The sequence below is a fragment of the Neurospora hispaniola genome (genome assembly GCF_033458365.1).
Source record: "Neurospora hispaniola strain FGSC 10403 chromosome Unknown B0T23scaffold_2, whole genome shotgun sequence".
Classification (NCBI taxonomy): domain Eukaryota; kingdom Fungi; phylum Ascomycota; class Sordariomycetes; order Sordariales; family Sordariaceae; genus Neurospora; species Neurospora hispaniola.
This window is the reverse complement of record NW_026944407.1, coordinates 2,272,476-2,286,820: the sequence shown is the minus strand read 5'-3', so window position 1 is coordinate 2,286,820 and position 14,345 is coordinate 2,272,476. Positions and strand designations below refer to the sequence as shown.

Here is a 14,345-nt window from a genome sequence, read left to right as displayed (position 1 = left end):
TGAAGAATAAGTGGGCGCTGATTGGCTGATGTATACCGAGGTGTTCCGGGAAACACAAGGCGGTTGAAAGAAAGTCATGACGGCCCGGGGGGTCCAGCCAAACCCGCCCGGATGCGCCACTCACAGTAGAAGGCATCTCCGTCCACCTCACTGCTACATCTCTCACTCGCTCCGCCTGTGAACCCGGTTCCGGTTATTTCAAACGTAGTCTGGCATTCACCTCATCCGCCAAGCGGCTTCCCTTGCTTGCTTTTCCGCATCCTCGTCTCGTCTCTGTCTCGTCCCTCAGTATCGCACATCGCCATCAAAATGGCCGCTCTCCGCTCTTCGTCCGCCCGTGTCTTCGCCGCCGCCTCCCGGCCGGCCTTCCGCCCCGTCGTCGCCGCCCGCGGCATGGCCAACCTTGCCGACGGTGCTACCCAGAGCCAGCAGGCTTCTTCGGAGCAGAGCCCCAAGCTCAAGACCTTCCAGATCTACCGCTGGAACCCCGACACCCCGACCGAGAAGCCGCGCATGCAGAGCTACACCCTCGACCTCAACAAGACCGGTCCCATGGTGCTTGACGCCCTTGTCCGCATCAAGAATGAGCTCGACCCTACCCTTACCTTCCGCCGCTCGTGCCGTGAGGGTATCTGCGGTTCCTGCGCCATGAACATCAACGGCACCAACACCCTCGCCTGCTTGTGTATGTCCATGTCGCAGCATCCACAGAGATATATGTCTCTCGGGGCGGACGGAATGCTTACTTTTCCAAACCACAGGCCGCATTCCCGCCGACAACAGCGCTGAGATGAAGATCTACCCCCTTCCTCACACCTACGTCGTCAAGGATCTCGTCCCCGATCTTACCCTCTTCTACAAGCAGTACAAGTCCATCAAGCCCTACCTCCAGAGGGACACTCCCTCCCCTGATGTAAGTGGATACGCTGTCACAGAAAGCTGCGCGCACAGATCGATGCTAACATACGTCATCACGTGTAGGGCAAGGAGTATCGCCAGTCCAAGGCCGACCGCAAGAAGCTCGATGGTCTCTACGAGTGCATTCTTTGCGCCTGCTGCTCTACCTCGTGCCCCTCCTACTGGTGGAACTCCGAGGAGTACCTCGGCCCCGCTATCCTCCTCCAGTCTTACCGCTGGCTCGCCGATTCCCGTGACGAGCGCACCGCCGAGCGCAAGGACGCCCTCAACAACTCCATGAGCTTGTACCGCTGCCACACCATTCTTAACTGCACCCGCACCTGCCCCAAGGGTCTCAACCCAGGTCTCGCCATTGCCAACATCAAGAAGGAGCTTGCCTTTTAATTGCGTCAACTACGACAATGCGATTTACTCTGTGCGGATCAGAAAAGCGAATACGTCGAGGAGAGAGAACCGCGCGGATGTGGCGGGAAACTTGCTCTTGACTAGCGAGAATGGTGGCGGGTGGTTCGGGAAGATCCGGGCACGGTACATGTAACGAACCTGTACCCTGTCTTGTGCATGGCTGGAGTTTACTATTGTCACAGTAACAGCAATACGAAATTGGTTTTTCTTTGTCAAATACGCCTTTTTCTATATCCTTTGGGGGGCCTATCCGATAGCCAGAGGAATGCGGCATTGGAAGCACTGGCTAGAGGCTTTATTTTGGATGAGGTATATGTTGAATTAATCAGGCGTCAAAATAGCGAACACATAACTGCTTTTGCAACCCAAAGCTACAAGCAACCCGTTTTGGTGTTCCTCTATCTCTTTTAGATTCACACCTGCGCTAACACTTGACAAAATTTTCAGGTAATAGGGATATTTGGAAGAGAACGACAAGTACTGAATAACGCAATGGATCATTATCTCCATCCCCGCGGTAACCTCTCGCAGCAATTACCGGCACTTCCGGCCTCACTTCCAACTATTTTCAGTATCATCACCGCTTCGGGTTCCGTACGAGGTTCATGATTTCGCCGTATCCGCAATGGTGAAGATGGGTTCATACACAAGATCAACCGGCACAAAGTCCTGAGTGGTGGTAGCCTGGGCTGCTCGTTTCATCTTATCGTCAGCAACTACACACCTCTCACAATATCAACACATTTCGAAATATGACTTACGATACTTCCACCTAACAACCCACCCACCCCTTTCCGCCTTCGAACTCTTAAACGCCACCCACCTGCCCGGCTCCGCATAACTCACAGTATTGGCCGGCTTGCCCTCGATCGGCGCGCCTTGGTTAAGCGTAAAGCTCGTCCACTCGCAGTTGAGGCCATCGCTGTCACCACAGATGACCGCCGGATCCTCCACGCTTGTCAGGTCCATCAATCCCGTGCGGGCATTGCCCACCAAAGCGATGGCTTTGGTCTTTGAGGTGTTAGGCGAGCCGGGGTAAGAAATGCCAGCCCAGTTGTGCAGCTCGACGAGCCCGGTGCCTTTATTGGGTACGGCGTAGAACTTGATGGGATTGTTGTCTGTGTCGGGGAAGACCCCGATGATGGAGCCGGGGGCGCTGAGATAGTGGGCGTCTAGGTCGGGGCCGCCGCTGGGAGGGTGGAGGGGGGTGTTTGTTAGTTGAGGTAAAAGTAAGATTGGGGTCAAGAGATACTTCCAAGGGAAGCGAGGTGTGAGGTGCGAGGTGCGAGGTGTGAATTGTGAACTGTGAAATTTGACGTACCCGGAGATACGAAGGGTGTAAACAGGAGAGGGAGCTGAGGGTTCTACGTATACTGGACTCGCGAGGGTGGTAGAGCTGAGGAGGTTGAAGACCAATGTCTGCCACTTCATTGTGATGGCTCGGTGTTTGTTAAGAGTTCTGACAGACTGAGTTGTTGAATTGTAGGGGGCTGTGGTCAAGGATGAATACTGATGAGGGCGATGTCTATGAACTATATGTGAAGAGAGTTCGAAGGGGGGGATTGAGGTTATATGCAACTGAGTGCCGTGAGTCTCCAGTAGGTATGATGATATGTTTATCCTTATTCTTCTTGCTTATGCGGCTCATAACTTCACGACTTCACGCCGTCACTTCTCCATCTTGGGCACATCATCCCACTCTGGATGTACTTTTACTCAAAATTGCCGACACGTATAGCTTCACCTCTTCCATGTTGATCTTCTCATCTTCCGACGTGATGTGTTGCAGTCGAGTCACCTTGGCCTCGGCGATATTGCCCAAATGGTATCAGTTTAATGATTTAACATTCTGGGCGACATCGCTTTAATTCTGCCGTTACCATTTTCCCTCCCATTCAGATGCAAGTAACACCAAAGAGGCAATGAAGAATTCGGAGGCATTATTGTAGGAGATATCTCTTTCGGTGTATTCTCACGACGATCCGTCAGTACACTCATTGCCCAGCTTCTTGGGCTCTGTATAAGGTAAGTCATGTCCATATGACCCGATCAGATGCGACTCAGGTCCCGATGTCTGAACATCTGGGACTGACGATGCTAGATTTGCACATAGTTATGCCGTTCCTCGTGGTCCGCAGCAACTCCACCTGAAATTTACCGATGTAGGGTTCCGAGAGGAAATACCCAATACACATTAGGTTTGTCTCTTGTTAGAAGTTGAAGTATCTGCAATCAAACGTCACAACACAAGTTGTGACATGGTTTTCCCCGTGGGGTGATCAGAAGGGACAAGTGGCTTCCATCGGTTTTGGAAAAAATTGCGGTTGTATCAACACCGCTGCATTCCACTTAGACCTGGTTATGCGATCGGCAGAAGGCCAAGAACACTCTATAATTCCATCATTGTTCTGTATATAGCATGAGTTCGACAGTTTTCCAAGGATTAATCTCTCAAATTTTCCACCGAAGTAAATAGAAAACAGATAAAGGTTGAGATAAAAGGTTCCATGCTTGCCATACGCTCTTAACTTCTTGGGTATAAATCTTCACTATACAGCGCCTGTTTATCATCTACTATTGTGCCACTTGTCGATACAAATGAAGCACCGCTACATTGCATTGCTCCGCGAAGCGTCTTGCCTTGTCTTCCTCCTGACACAAGGAAACACATGATGAACTATTGTCATTACCCCTCGATATCACACAGCCAAAATCTGTCATTACTGGTCCGACAAGTCTGGCAACACTTCGCCGTCACTGTTCTCTTCTCGTTCCGTGTTATTCCTCTTCCTTTTCTCTCTGGTTGTGTCCCTAGAACTGAACTAGAGGAGAACAAACGGCTCCGACCGAGTGAAAATTCCAGTGTAGTCGAGTGTTATTATCAAGGATCCTCTGTGTCCGTCATAAGATCAGAACTATTCAGGCCTTCAAGTTTGCACCCCGGGAGTCGGCATAGATCCTCATTTATTTCCACGTTGGCTACATGATCCTGCTTGCTTGGTTTTGTGTAACCATATCTACCAACTCAGCCATGCGGAGACACTCCCTCTTTCTCGATTCAGGAAATGTTCATGGATTTAGACACTGGTCGATTTTGTACCTCATTCTTACTGAACCATCTACTGTACCATCTTGGCTGCCGCCATGTTATATAGCCAAAACATTGCGGATGCTGTGTGATTCGTGGGTTATTGAGCGCCGGATAAATCAGCGCAATCTGGATCACCAATATTTAAATCTTGGCTGCACCGTTGTCGATAGAAATAGAACATTCTAAACAGTGCCTCTCCCCTAGATCCTTGAAGCTTGGGTTTAGTTCGCAGACTTAAACTCCAAGTAGACATCAGGTAGATAATGTGGCGCGCGGGTGAGTAGGTAGCAGTATTCCAGAGGAAATCCGAACTTCGCATTGTATCCTGCTCGGTAAACGATAATTATGCGCTCGAACTTCGTATGGGGCCAGAAGCGAACCGAGAACGTGTCCGTAGTTTAGGAGCAACCAGTCTCCGAGAAGAATAGAGTATGACGGGCTGATGCACCTTCTCCTTGTCAAGAAGGGTAATTCGGTGAGATTTCACACACCTCCTCATGTTCCTCACCTAAAGTCCGTGTTTACCGCACCAAACATGCAACTGCCTAAAATCTCCTCATTACTCCTTCTCTTATGAGGAAGACTCAGCAGCGCGGCCCCCACAGCAGAGGAATGCCACTCACCACACATGTTGTGTTTCGACGCTGTCAACCCCTATGGCGTGATATACTCAGGGTGAGTCTTCTGCTTCACCTACAGACTCCCATCCCTTCATCTTTTCGAACTAACACACCCCTCAACCACCTTAGCAGCTGCTACGACAAATGTGAACCTGAAACTCGTCCCCAAGCCCCAACCTGCCCTCCTACTCCTCCTCCTTCGAAACCGCCCATGTCCTACTCCTACTAAACCTCAATTCAAAAAACTGTAACAATGGCCACCATCGCAGTCATCACCAAAGGTACCAACTTTGGGACGAAGGATAACTGCTCGACGAGGACCGTGTGTCTGAACCACGTGGATAGCTGTGGACGGACGGCGTATGGCGGGGGTGTGCCGAATTGTAAGCCCGTGGCCTACGTTTTCGGCTCCCGTTCGTCCTCCGAGGCCTACTACCACCACACGCTCCTGGATGCTAGAGGGGTAAAGACGGTTGGGGCGGTTGAGGCGGTTGAGGCGGCTGTTGCGACAGTTTGACAAGAGGTGTAAGAAGAGAGGGCAAGGCGGCATGAGGTGGAACTGGTATGTGATGGGATTGAGTGTTCTTCACTACCGTGAACGATTCAAACTCGACCAAAGGGTGAAGGAGCCGTGTTGGATGAACTACCAAGTCGCAAGAATATCGTAGAATCTCGCCAAACTCGCAAAACCCTTCCAAGAACAGGCTCGGACTTGAGCGCTACAGTTCTGCCAGCACTATGTGGCAAAAAGAGGGTTTTGGGGATTACCATAGCCTTTTGCCAGTTTGGCGCGTTTCTACGGTACGCTTTCCAACAGAGTTTCGAAGGATTCTGCATGCAACGACGCATGGCTTACAGTTGACATGGTGCAAGTGTCGGAAGCAGGATGTTGTTGAAGATCATGATGGTCGGGTTGAATGCCGGGAACGAAGCTTCAACAAAGCTCGGACCCGTCGGTCTGTACAGTTTGGCAGTGGTTGTCAACTGGCCCTGCGGCATGAGGCAGGCAGGTACCTACTGTAAGCAGTGCCGCTGGGGAGGCGTCTCGGGTAGGAGCACAACGACGACTGAGCACCACTTGTTCACTTTTTTACGCCATCCCTACAGCTGAGGTGTCACGGCAACCTTCGATCGAGCTCTGTACGACCGCCTTTCGTCTCGTCATTTTCTTGTCAAACGTATCGTATCGTATCGTTCTTTTGCTGCATTGCTGTTTGTGCAATCAAGGATCAACTAACTCACCGAATCCTGCCCCCTCTTGTTGGTCTCGAGACATTTCGAAGGACCTAGACAAGACAACACGTAACTTGACCCTCTCTTTTCATCACCTTTTTATCGAGTTGCTGAGAGAGGGGCAGATCGGACCTTTTGGATATCATTCCGGCATGCACCTCGTTGCGTGGTTCTGACAACGAGTTCCGGTTGGGTTGCATCGACGACAGGCCACCCACTCACAAACGCAGACTCAGAAGACAGAAAAACCAACCGACATGGCAATCGATCCCGTTCGGAAACATATAAAACCGCCTTGTTGCTTTATTTGCCTCCACAGTCTGTCCATCCACCAATCCATAGCCCTGGCCCTGCGGATCTCACAGGGCGCATTCCCGGAAGATGAGGTGTAGATGTCTCTGGATTGTGAAGCAGCAGGTTTCAATGGCTCAAGCCGCACTGCAAGTTGTTGGGTTGTCGTTGCCCCCTGTGTCGAGACCCCAGCCTCTGCCATGGAGATTTGATATGTATTCGATGGACCCCAACATCACGTTCTTATCGTGGCTCCTACCCCATCTGTCTATGTATAGGTATCCCCAAGGTATCAATGGCATCACCACCTCCCACTCACCCATGGTTCATATGATCGTCCATATGACAGCCATCGCTGCCGAGTTGCCCAGGTCAGGGTCCCGGGCCGCATTACGATTGAATTGGAGCGTGCCTACGTCCGTACACTCAGTAGAACGGTGCATATGTATCCGTGTCAAATATCACATCCTTATGCTGGTGTATTTTCCGCCCCGAAACTTCCAGGTTGCCAATTTTGTTTGCTAGTGGTCTGGCCGTCTGGGAGGTCTTCATCCAGTAAAGGCAGGGTCTCTTGACTGCCTTCCCTTTGACAAAACGGGAAACACGTTCGGTACTTTACCGGGACGGCGCTGTGTCAGCTGTGCTGTTTGACCGAGCGTGGCTTCTGTGTCGGTGTCTAGCAAAGTTTGACCGGGAGTTTCCTGTCGGCGGCCGGACACTCGCTGGTCCAGACTCGGCCAGGGACTGTAACTCTTTGGTGTACATCACCAGCGTTGTGCTGTGGTGGACTCGGGGATACCTATGCTAGTACGACCTTACGAAAGCATTACCCGACCTTACCTGACCATATACCCCCCCCCCCCCCCCCCCCCCCGTCACCCCGGTAATCCGGACCCCGTGTCCATCGTGGGATCCAGCTGGGGATCTAGCTTGGTATCCATCCGCCGGATATTGATAGTGCCACGCACCGCATCTCCATACGCCGCGCTATCGCTAATCTAACGGGGCTAACCAGCGAACTGGACTTACTTGGGGCCAATCTCCAGTTCCAGATCCCAGACAGCATCCAGACACCAGACCGGCTCTTGCGCCTTTGCACATCTCAAACGACCAGTTTCTTGAAATCCGTCCTCAACCCTTCCTCGACCGAGACAACGTCCACTCGACTCCAACTGGACCCCGATCGCGACCGTTTCCCGTATCCCCCTTCGCCCAACTAACGACCTGCGGAATGGCGCATCCGCTCCTCCTCCAGCGATGACCTCCCGGCCCCCTTTGGGCGTCCAGCAGCGACAGCCCCAACAGAGAAAGTTGAGCGGCCCGGTCCTGTCGCAACAGCGCTCTCTGTCGCAATCCCAGGCGCAGGCCCAGGCGCAGCAGCAACAACAGCAACACCTTCACACACAACAACAACAACCACAACAACAGCAGCAGCAGCAGCAGCAGCAGCAGCAGCAGTATGATGCCTCGAGCTATCTACCGCCGCCGCCGCCGGCTCCCACTCGTAATAACAACCATAACAACTTCACAAACCAAAACAACACTCTCAACAACGCCTTCCCGCCCGAACTCGCCCAGCAAGACCCCACGAGCATAGTTTCTCCCGCAGACCCGTCGGGTTCGTCACCCGCACTTTCCGTGGGTGTTGGTCGCTATGGGACCCAGCGCCGAGGTGGTTCGCGCCTTAGGCTTGAGCTATCGCACAACGATCCTTCCGACGCCTTCTCGTCTCCCACCGTGATCGAATCTCCCGGCCTCGTGGAACCGCATACTCAGTATGGCTCCTTGACGCACCTAATGATGCCTCTAGCCGATGGGCCCGATTTGGGCGACATGAGTCCCCATCATCGACTCTCCATTCCGCCCCAACACCTAGATGCCGACGTTCCGATCCCCTTTCCCCAGCGCCGACCGAAAGCAGTGCCCGATCACTCGCGTCGAGAACAAGCGCCACCGCCGCCGAACCCGGCCCGGAAAGACACGCGTCCGAAACCGTATACCATCGAGTTACCTGCCGCCGCGCCGCGCTATCGTATCCGTGGGAGGAGTGATGGACAAGGGGGCCAGGGGAGGTCAAGTGCGCTTGCAACGGCATCATCGTCCTCCACGACAGGCAGCTCTGCCACCGCAAACTATGGATGTGCCGACTTCTTCCCATGGTCAGGGACGGCCGGCAACCACCCCGAAGATCAGTTTAACGACACGGCCATACGGGTGGGATACTGCGAAAAGCAGTTTGTTACCCCAGAGACACAATCCGCAAAGACGGTTTTGTTTCACGGCTTAAAGCAGCGGAGTGGACTGAACGCGTTATCCATCTTCTTTGCGGGTGTGCTATGGCACAGGAGAAATGCGGGTCAAGTAACTGCGCCATCGACCTTCAAGCCGCCCCCAAGAGTCACGCTCACTGACACCAAAAAAGAAGTCTGGCTCAAAGACCTGGCCAACTCCGCCATTCCTCTTCGGAAACTCAGTCGATCAATCCCCCACGGCGTGCGTAACAAGGTCTTGCTGGATCAGTGTTTGAACAAGAACGTTCCAATAGACCGTGCCGTCTGGCTGGCCAAGTGTGTGGGCACCAACGAGCTACGCACCTTTAGGAGGCTTGGTAAGGGAAACAACGCTTCGGTTTTGGAAGGCGAGCGCAAGTGGCTCAAGGACTGGACCCTCGTCATCGAGAATTTCATTGAGCGTGTCTTTTTCTCGTTCGGCGAGCAAAACTGGAAAGCCAAGGTCAACTACGCGTAAGTGTACCCGTGCCCTCCTGTGAGCGAGACTGGCCAGCTAACAGCACGTAGCATCCAGCTAGCGGCGCACCTATATGCCGAGGGCCTCATGGACCGTGAGCATTATCTTGATTGGACGGTTTCTAGCTTGGAATCGAGCCACCACTCTCAACTGCCCATGTGGATTATTATCGCACAAATTTACTGGAAAGACCTGCTTCGTCTAAGGAAGTATGGCCGAAGACTTGCTACTGCTCTCATTAGTCATTACCATGTGGTACGTAGCCAGAAGGCTTCCAGTTCAAACCGGTCACCGTTTCTGACGCTTTTCTAGATACATGCACACGAAGACAGAGATATTTATGTTCCTCTTCTTTCCAAGCTATCGCACCTTTTAGGAACGCTGATGGTGGCTACACCCGAAAACTTCGTATCGCCTTCTGTGTGGGTGAAGTACCGAGACGCTCTCAAAACATGTCTGCCTCAAGGGGACGAAGCACGCCATAGATCTTTTGCCGGTATCAATTATCGGAACGAACAACTAGTCGCCTCCGCCAACAGGTCGCAACCGGCTGCCCGAATTATCCTTGTGAGGAACCTGGACCAGGTCATCTTGGAGAAGCCGATGCCTGATGAGTTTCCAGCGCAGTGCTGGACTGTCTCCAAGGATAAGGCTGCCCTGGTCAGGGCTCTCCTCGAGTGGTGTACGACACCATACAGGCCAGGGCTCGCAAAAGTTTATGTTGCCCATCGGATATTAATGCATTGGAGTACGCTGCGGTTGGACGTCACTTCAGCTGTGCTGGGCTTCATGGAAGGAGAGGCCCTTGAAGAGATGGAGTGCAAGGACGCGCTCTATCACCTCGTATCCGAGCTAGTTCGCTCGGGGATTTTTCTGGTATCGCAGTACATTCAATGGCTGATCACGCGTGGTGGGCTGACTGATCCGCAACTGGTCATGCCGGACGGTCCCCCGTTTTCTCGACTGCTTGCAGAGCTTCCATCGCATATTTTGGGCAGTTCACAGAAACGATCTAGAGATGCGTTGCTTCGCCGGGCAGGCTTTCGCATCGCAGACGACGCACAAGATGCAGATATGGCCATCAGACACCTCCGGCATGCACTAGGCCTGCCTGCAGGAGTTACTGATGCCGTGTCAATGGCCAGGCCCTTTCCGATTAAGAAAATAGCCCGGCGCATCGAAGACGCCAGCCGAGCGCGCAAGGCAGAAATTGCTTCCTGGCTACGGAACACAGTCTTTGGAGGAGAACTTGAACACAGTTCTCTTAACGCTTTCGGTCAGCATGACCTCTCTACCAGACTTTTCAACTCGATAAGGACAGTATTCGAGGCCGCACAGGAATTTTCAGTATTTGCTGATGTCCTCCGAATGCTGACAAAATGCTCCAATCCTGAAGTACTCGCCTCAATCGCGGATACGATCACTCGGTATACTTTTGTTTTTGCTGCTCTCAGCTGTCTCAAAAACCTGTTTAGCATTCTTCATAGCAGGCTCAGAGAGGTGCAAGAGCAGGGGATAGGAGCGCGGCCGTTACTTGCGTCGCTCGCTTACCTGGCATCCCGGGTCCCTGGAATGGACGAAGTCGCTACGCAGTTGAAGTCCGACTTGGCTGTGAGCGACCGGCACAATCCTGTAGACGCTTGTTCACCTGTTAGTGACAATATGGTTTCTCGTCTTTCAGACCACGATGGCGATCTCCATGAAGAGGTTGAGAAGCTTCTGGCCAACGGTACTAGTCTTGATCGCAACACGATGGATCGGCTTTTCAGTGCGGTGATTCAGCGACTACAGGCATACTGGGCCAAGGGCGATGAACAGCAGAGGGTTTACGGTATTCTCCTGAAGCGTCTGCGAATGTTCAATCCACAGCATTTCGACGAGCTCATGACACAATGGCTTCTTTACGTGCGGGGTCTTGACACGCGGGCAACGATCCTGCACCTATACCCTCTTTTGGTCTCTATAGGTTGTTTGGAAATGCCTGCAATTCTGGCAACAGCTTCGGAGTCACCCAATGCTCCTGGAGCCGGTAATTTTCGACATCCTCCATCAGCTGTCGCCACATCTCAGATTGTTCAGACCACCTTTCGTACTAAGTATATGCAAGAAGTGCTCCAACTCTTCATGGCGCCAGTCTCGTCTGAAAGCTTACTGACGCCAGAGGAGCGCTACCGTTTTGGCATTCTTCAAGAACAGGCCAAGAAGGAGAGCCCGCGAGAACTACTCTGTTTGATCCAACTCGCCTTGGCCGAGTATACTTGTGCTCGTGCTCAAAACGATCTGGAAGAACTACCCCTGGATAAGGAAGCAAATCAGGACCGTCTCCTGGGGCTTTTAAAGCTCCTTGTGTTAAAGGACCCTGTAGGAGTTGCCAAGGCGCTGCAAATCAGAGGACCTGACGCCCAAGTTGACGGCTGGATCGATCGCATGACTACCAAGCTGCTTGTCACTGCCGCTGGCGAGCGCACACGCGTGACGTTCGAGCAAGTTCTCAACCTCACTAACGAATTCACTCTCCCCTTCTGCCATGTTAAGCTACTGTTGAGTCTGTCGTCCAATGACCAGCAGCAAAACGCGGCAGATTCGGGCGAACGAGTTCCTTCGAACGTAGAACTTTTTATGAACGCCATGGAAAAGTCGATGGACGCACAGCGGGTCTCATGGATTGGAATGCTCCCCTCTCTCTCGCCCGACCTTACACATCACCTCAAAAATCAGGCCCAGGCTCGGTTTCTGAACCTTCTGCCTTCGGCCAGAAACCCACCCTCAATGACGCTAGACAGGTCAATGCTCCAGATGCGCCTCCAAAAAGCCGAGAACTTTCTCGCCATTATGGATACTATTATACGCGGAAGCGGTCCAATGGGGTTTCGTCAGCACCAACTGGTTCCGGTCATGGTAGAAAGGTTCACTGACATTCTGGAGCTGTTACAAACTCTGACACCATTCCCTAGCCAAGCAGGTGGTCTTGGAGGGTGGGGAGGCCAAGGTGCCAGTGCTGCCGCCGCCGGCGGTGACAGTCACATTGATCTGAAAAGCGACATTCTGAACCACTGGCTTCCCCTCTTTCTCAATTTCCTCACCCTCCATGCCCAGACCTTTGACACCAGCAAGCCCGGAAACGAAGTTCGCGGCAGAGCTCTCATGGTGTGCGCTGGTCTTATCAGGGAACTCGACCTGATCCACGGGCCCGACTTTGACACTCGTCAATTGGGTGGGCGCATCTTCGATCTGGCTTGCGTGTTAGTTGACAACCTTGCCGAGGATGCGCGGCTACAGTGTATCCAAGCTCTGAAGTCCCCTTCAGATGTGAAGCTTAGGTACATCTTCAGCTATCAGGACAACCCACATGCAAACTTAATGCTCTGTCATAAAGAGAGGCCGACGGCGATGGCCATGGGTACTGCCACTGGCACTGGATCGCCAGCCCCAGGTACCACCCCAACACACACGCCAGGCGTTACTCCTGGGCCACAGAACGCAGGTGGTGCTGGTAGTGCTGTTTCCGGCGCTGGTGGTAGTGGTAATGGTGGAAGTTACTTTAGTCTTCCCGGTCATACGCAACAGGCTCAAGCACAAGGATGGCATGCCGCCCAACAGCAGCAACAGCAACAACAACAACAACAACAACAACAACCACAGCAGCAGCAACAACAACAGTATCAGTTACAGCAACAGCAACAGCAACAGCAACAACAAGGAGGCACAGGCCCCATACCCTCACCAGCCATCAGCATCAATACCAACCTCACCCACCTTAACCTTGGCAACAACAGCAACCCGCCCACACCCTCCCCCATGAACCCAACGCGACCAGCGATGATAATGGTAGCCAACCCCTGGGGAGGTTACTCGTGGGTGCCTACGATGGGCGGACCGCAAGAGCGGCTGACGCCCTTCAACTTCCGGCAGTGGGAAATGCTTAGCGAGCCGACCAGCCAGGTCGGGGAGAATGACACGGCGGTGAACTTGATGCTGTTTGAAAGTCGCAAGGTGCAGTGATGCTACTTGCGCTGTCGGGTCGAGCCTTTGACTGAGGGAGCTGGGCCGCGCTTTGAGGGGTTTAAGCCTGGGGTTGAGGATATGGATGGGTCGGTGCCGAGTCGAAGAGAGAGTGAGAGGGAGAAGAGTGGGAGGAGGAAACGGGAGGAGGAGGTAGAAGAGTGGGAGAATGAGGAAGGAGAGAAGGGGGGGGGATCAGAATAACACATGTTGAGTTTATCTGTGCGAGGAGCAGAATGATAGATGTTGGGAAGTAAACGTATCGAGCGGGCAGGAGGACATTGTCTTCATCGAGACTAAGATCGGAAACTGGGGATATGACGGATGGGTGTATGAGTGTATGTGTATATGGGAGCGAAACAAAATCATCATCACATTCAGATGATTATATCCGGACCTTTTTTTCCTTTTTTTTTGTCTCTTCTTTTTGGAAAGCAGGCGGACAGGCAGACGGATGGGCGGATTGGGGAACATGGCGGGTGTCCGGCGGCGAGTTTTGATTTTTTTTTTGTCGAGAACAGTCTTCTTCGTTAACCTCAACTGTTATGTTTATTTTGTGACCCGTTCGGTATTGGTACTTCTCGGCTCTCTTTTTCGGTTTTCCTCGATTTCCTTTTTATTCTTTTTTTATCCTTTTTTTTTTTTTTTTTTTTTTTCTTCTTCCTCTTTCATCTGGTCACGTTAGTTTATGGGGGGCTTCATTCTCATAGCGATGCATATATACATAGGTACGGTCAGGTCTTGGTCTAGGTACTACATAGGTGTGTTTGTTTGTTGAGATTTTTTTTGGGGTCTGTTGTTCTTCGATTTGAGCGGATCGATTTCAGAGGGACCGACATGATGGGGAATTCTTGTGCTAGTTACAGTAGTTCTTCTACTACTACTGTTGGAGCAGCAACTGATAATGATATACCCATAGGTTTTCTTTCTTCGAGGGCTAGTGCAAGTACTCTACTTGTACATGGGTCTGTATTTACTGTAAACATAACGACAATTCCGGCTATGTACCGGTAGGTTCAGCGGCTAATGCTTCGTTG

At 52.3% G+C, this 14,345-nt stretch overlaps 5 protein-coding genes across 5 annotated transcripts; 4 read left to right on the top strand and 1 right to left on the bottom strand.

Annotated features, from left to right (window-relative positions):
* Window positions 1-96: 96 nt before the first annotated feature.
* Window positions 97-1,691, top strand: B0T23DRAFT_332930 (putative succinate dehydrogenase iron-sulfur protein precursor). The gene is made up of 3 exons (XM_062835754.1): window positions 97-685; window positions 762-913; window positions 982-1,691. Exons 1-3 carry the CDS (start codon window positions 310-312, stop codon window positions 1,300-1,302), a joined length of 849 nt encoding a protein of 282 aa, XP_062695506.1. The 5' UTR covers window positions 97-309; the 3' UTR covers window positions 1,303-1,691.
* A 61-nt stretch (window positions 1,692-1,752) lies between these two features.
* B0T23DRAFT_332926 (uncharacterized protein) lies at window positions 1,753-3,074 on the bottom strand. Its single transcript, XM_062835753.1, has 3 exons — window positions 2,645-3,074; window positions 2,085-2,512; window positions 1,753-2,012 (listed from the first exon to the last, which is right to left on the bottom strand). Exons 1-3 carry the CDS (start codon window positions 2,752-2,754, stop codon window positions 1,927-1,929), a joined length of 624 nt encoding a protein of 207 aa, XP_062695505.1. The 5' UTR covers window positions 2,755-3,074; the 3' UTR covers window positions 1,753-1,926.
* A 1,077-nt stretch (window positions 3,075-4,151) lies between these two features.
* On the top strand, window positions 4,152-4,678 carry B0T23DRAFT_78825 (uncharacterized protein). Its single transcript, XM_062841792.1, has one exon. The coding sequence runs from the start codon at window positions 4,307-4,309 to the stop codon at window positions 4,598-4,600; it is 294 nt and encodes a 97-aa protein (XP_062695504.1). The 5' UTR covers window positions 4,152-4,306; the 3' UTR covers window positions 4,601-4,678.
* A 1,929-nt stretch (window positions 4,679-6,607) lies between these two features.
* On the top strand, window positions 6,608-7,112 carry B0T23DRAFT_373843 (uncharacterized protein). The gene has a single exon (XM_062836818.1). It carries the CDS (start codon window positions 6,649-6,651, stop codon window positions 7,081-7,083), a length of 435 nt encoding a protein of 144 aa, XP_062695503.1. The 5' UTR covers window positions 6,608-6,648; the 3' UTR covers window positions 7,084-7,112.
* Window positions 7,113-7,435: 323 nt separating this feature from the next.
* On the top strand, window positions 7,436-13,416 carry B0T23DRAFT_78804 (mediator of RNA polymerase II transcription subunit 12). Its single transcript, XM_062841791.1, has 3 exons — window positions 7,436-9,302; window positions 9,357-9,561; window positions 9,619-13,416. The coding sequence occupies exons 1-3, from the start codon at window positions 7,816-7,818 to the stop codon at window positions 13,306-13,308; spliced, it is 5,382 nt and encodes a 1,793-aa protein (XP_062695502.1). The 5' UTR covers window positions 7,436-7,815; the 3' UTR covers window positions 13,309-13,416.
* The last annotated feature ends 929 nt before the right edge of the window (window positions 13,417-14,345 follow it).

Excerpts from the sequence above, each read along its gene's own strand:
- B0T23DRAFT_332930 (XM_062835754.1), top strand. The coding sequence starts at position 310 with ATGGCCGCTCTCCGCTCTTCGTCCGCCCGTGTCTTCGCCGCCGCCTCC. Across the intron at positions 686-761 it reads CAACACCCTCGCCTGCTTGT|GCCGCATTCCCGCCGACAAC; the intron begins GTATGTCCATGT and ends TCCAAACCACAG. Across the intron at positions 914-981 it reads GGGACACTCCCTCCCCTGAT|GGCAAGGAGTATCGCCAGTC; the intron begins GTAAGTGGATAC and ends CATCACGTGTAG.
- B0T23DRAFT_332926 (XM_062835753.1), bottom strand. The coding sequence starts at position 2,754 with ATGAAGTGGCAGACATTGGTCTTCAACCTCCTCAGCTCTACCACCCTC. Across the intron at positions 2,513-2,644 it reads TACACCCTTCGTATCTCCGG|CGGCGGCCCCGACCTAGACG; the intron begins GTACGTCAAATT and ends CCACCCTCCCAG. Across the intron at positions 2,013-2,084 it reads GGTTGTTAGGTGGAAGTATC|CCCAGGCTACCACCACTCAG; the intron begins GTAAGTCATATT and ends TGAAACGAGCAG.
- B0T23DRAFT_78825 (XM_062841792.1), top strand. The coding sequence starts at position 4,307 with ATGATCCTGCTTGCTTGGTTTTGTGTAACCATATCTACCAACTCAGCC.
- B0T23DRAFT_373843 (XM_062836818.1), top strand. The coding sequence starts at position 6,649 with ATGAGGTGTAGATGTCTCTGGATTGTGAAGCAGCAGGTTTCAATGGCT.
- B0T23DRAFT_78804 (XM_062841791.1), top strand. The coding sequence starts at position 7,816 with ATGACCTCCCGGCCCCCTTTGGGCGTCCAGCAGCGACAGCCCCAACAG. Across the intron at positions 9,303-9,356 it reads AAAGCCAAGGTCAACTACGC|CATCCAGCTAGCGGCGCACC; the intron begins GTAAGTGTACCC and ends AACAGCACGTAG. Across the intron at positions 9,562-9,618 it reads TCATTAGTCATTACCATGTG|ATACATGCACACGAAGACAG; the intron begins GTACGTAGCCAG and ends ACGCTTTTCTAG.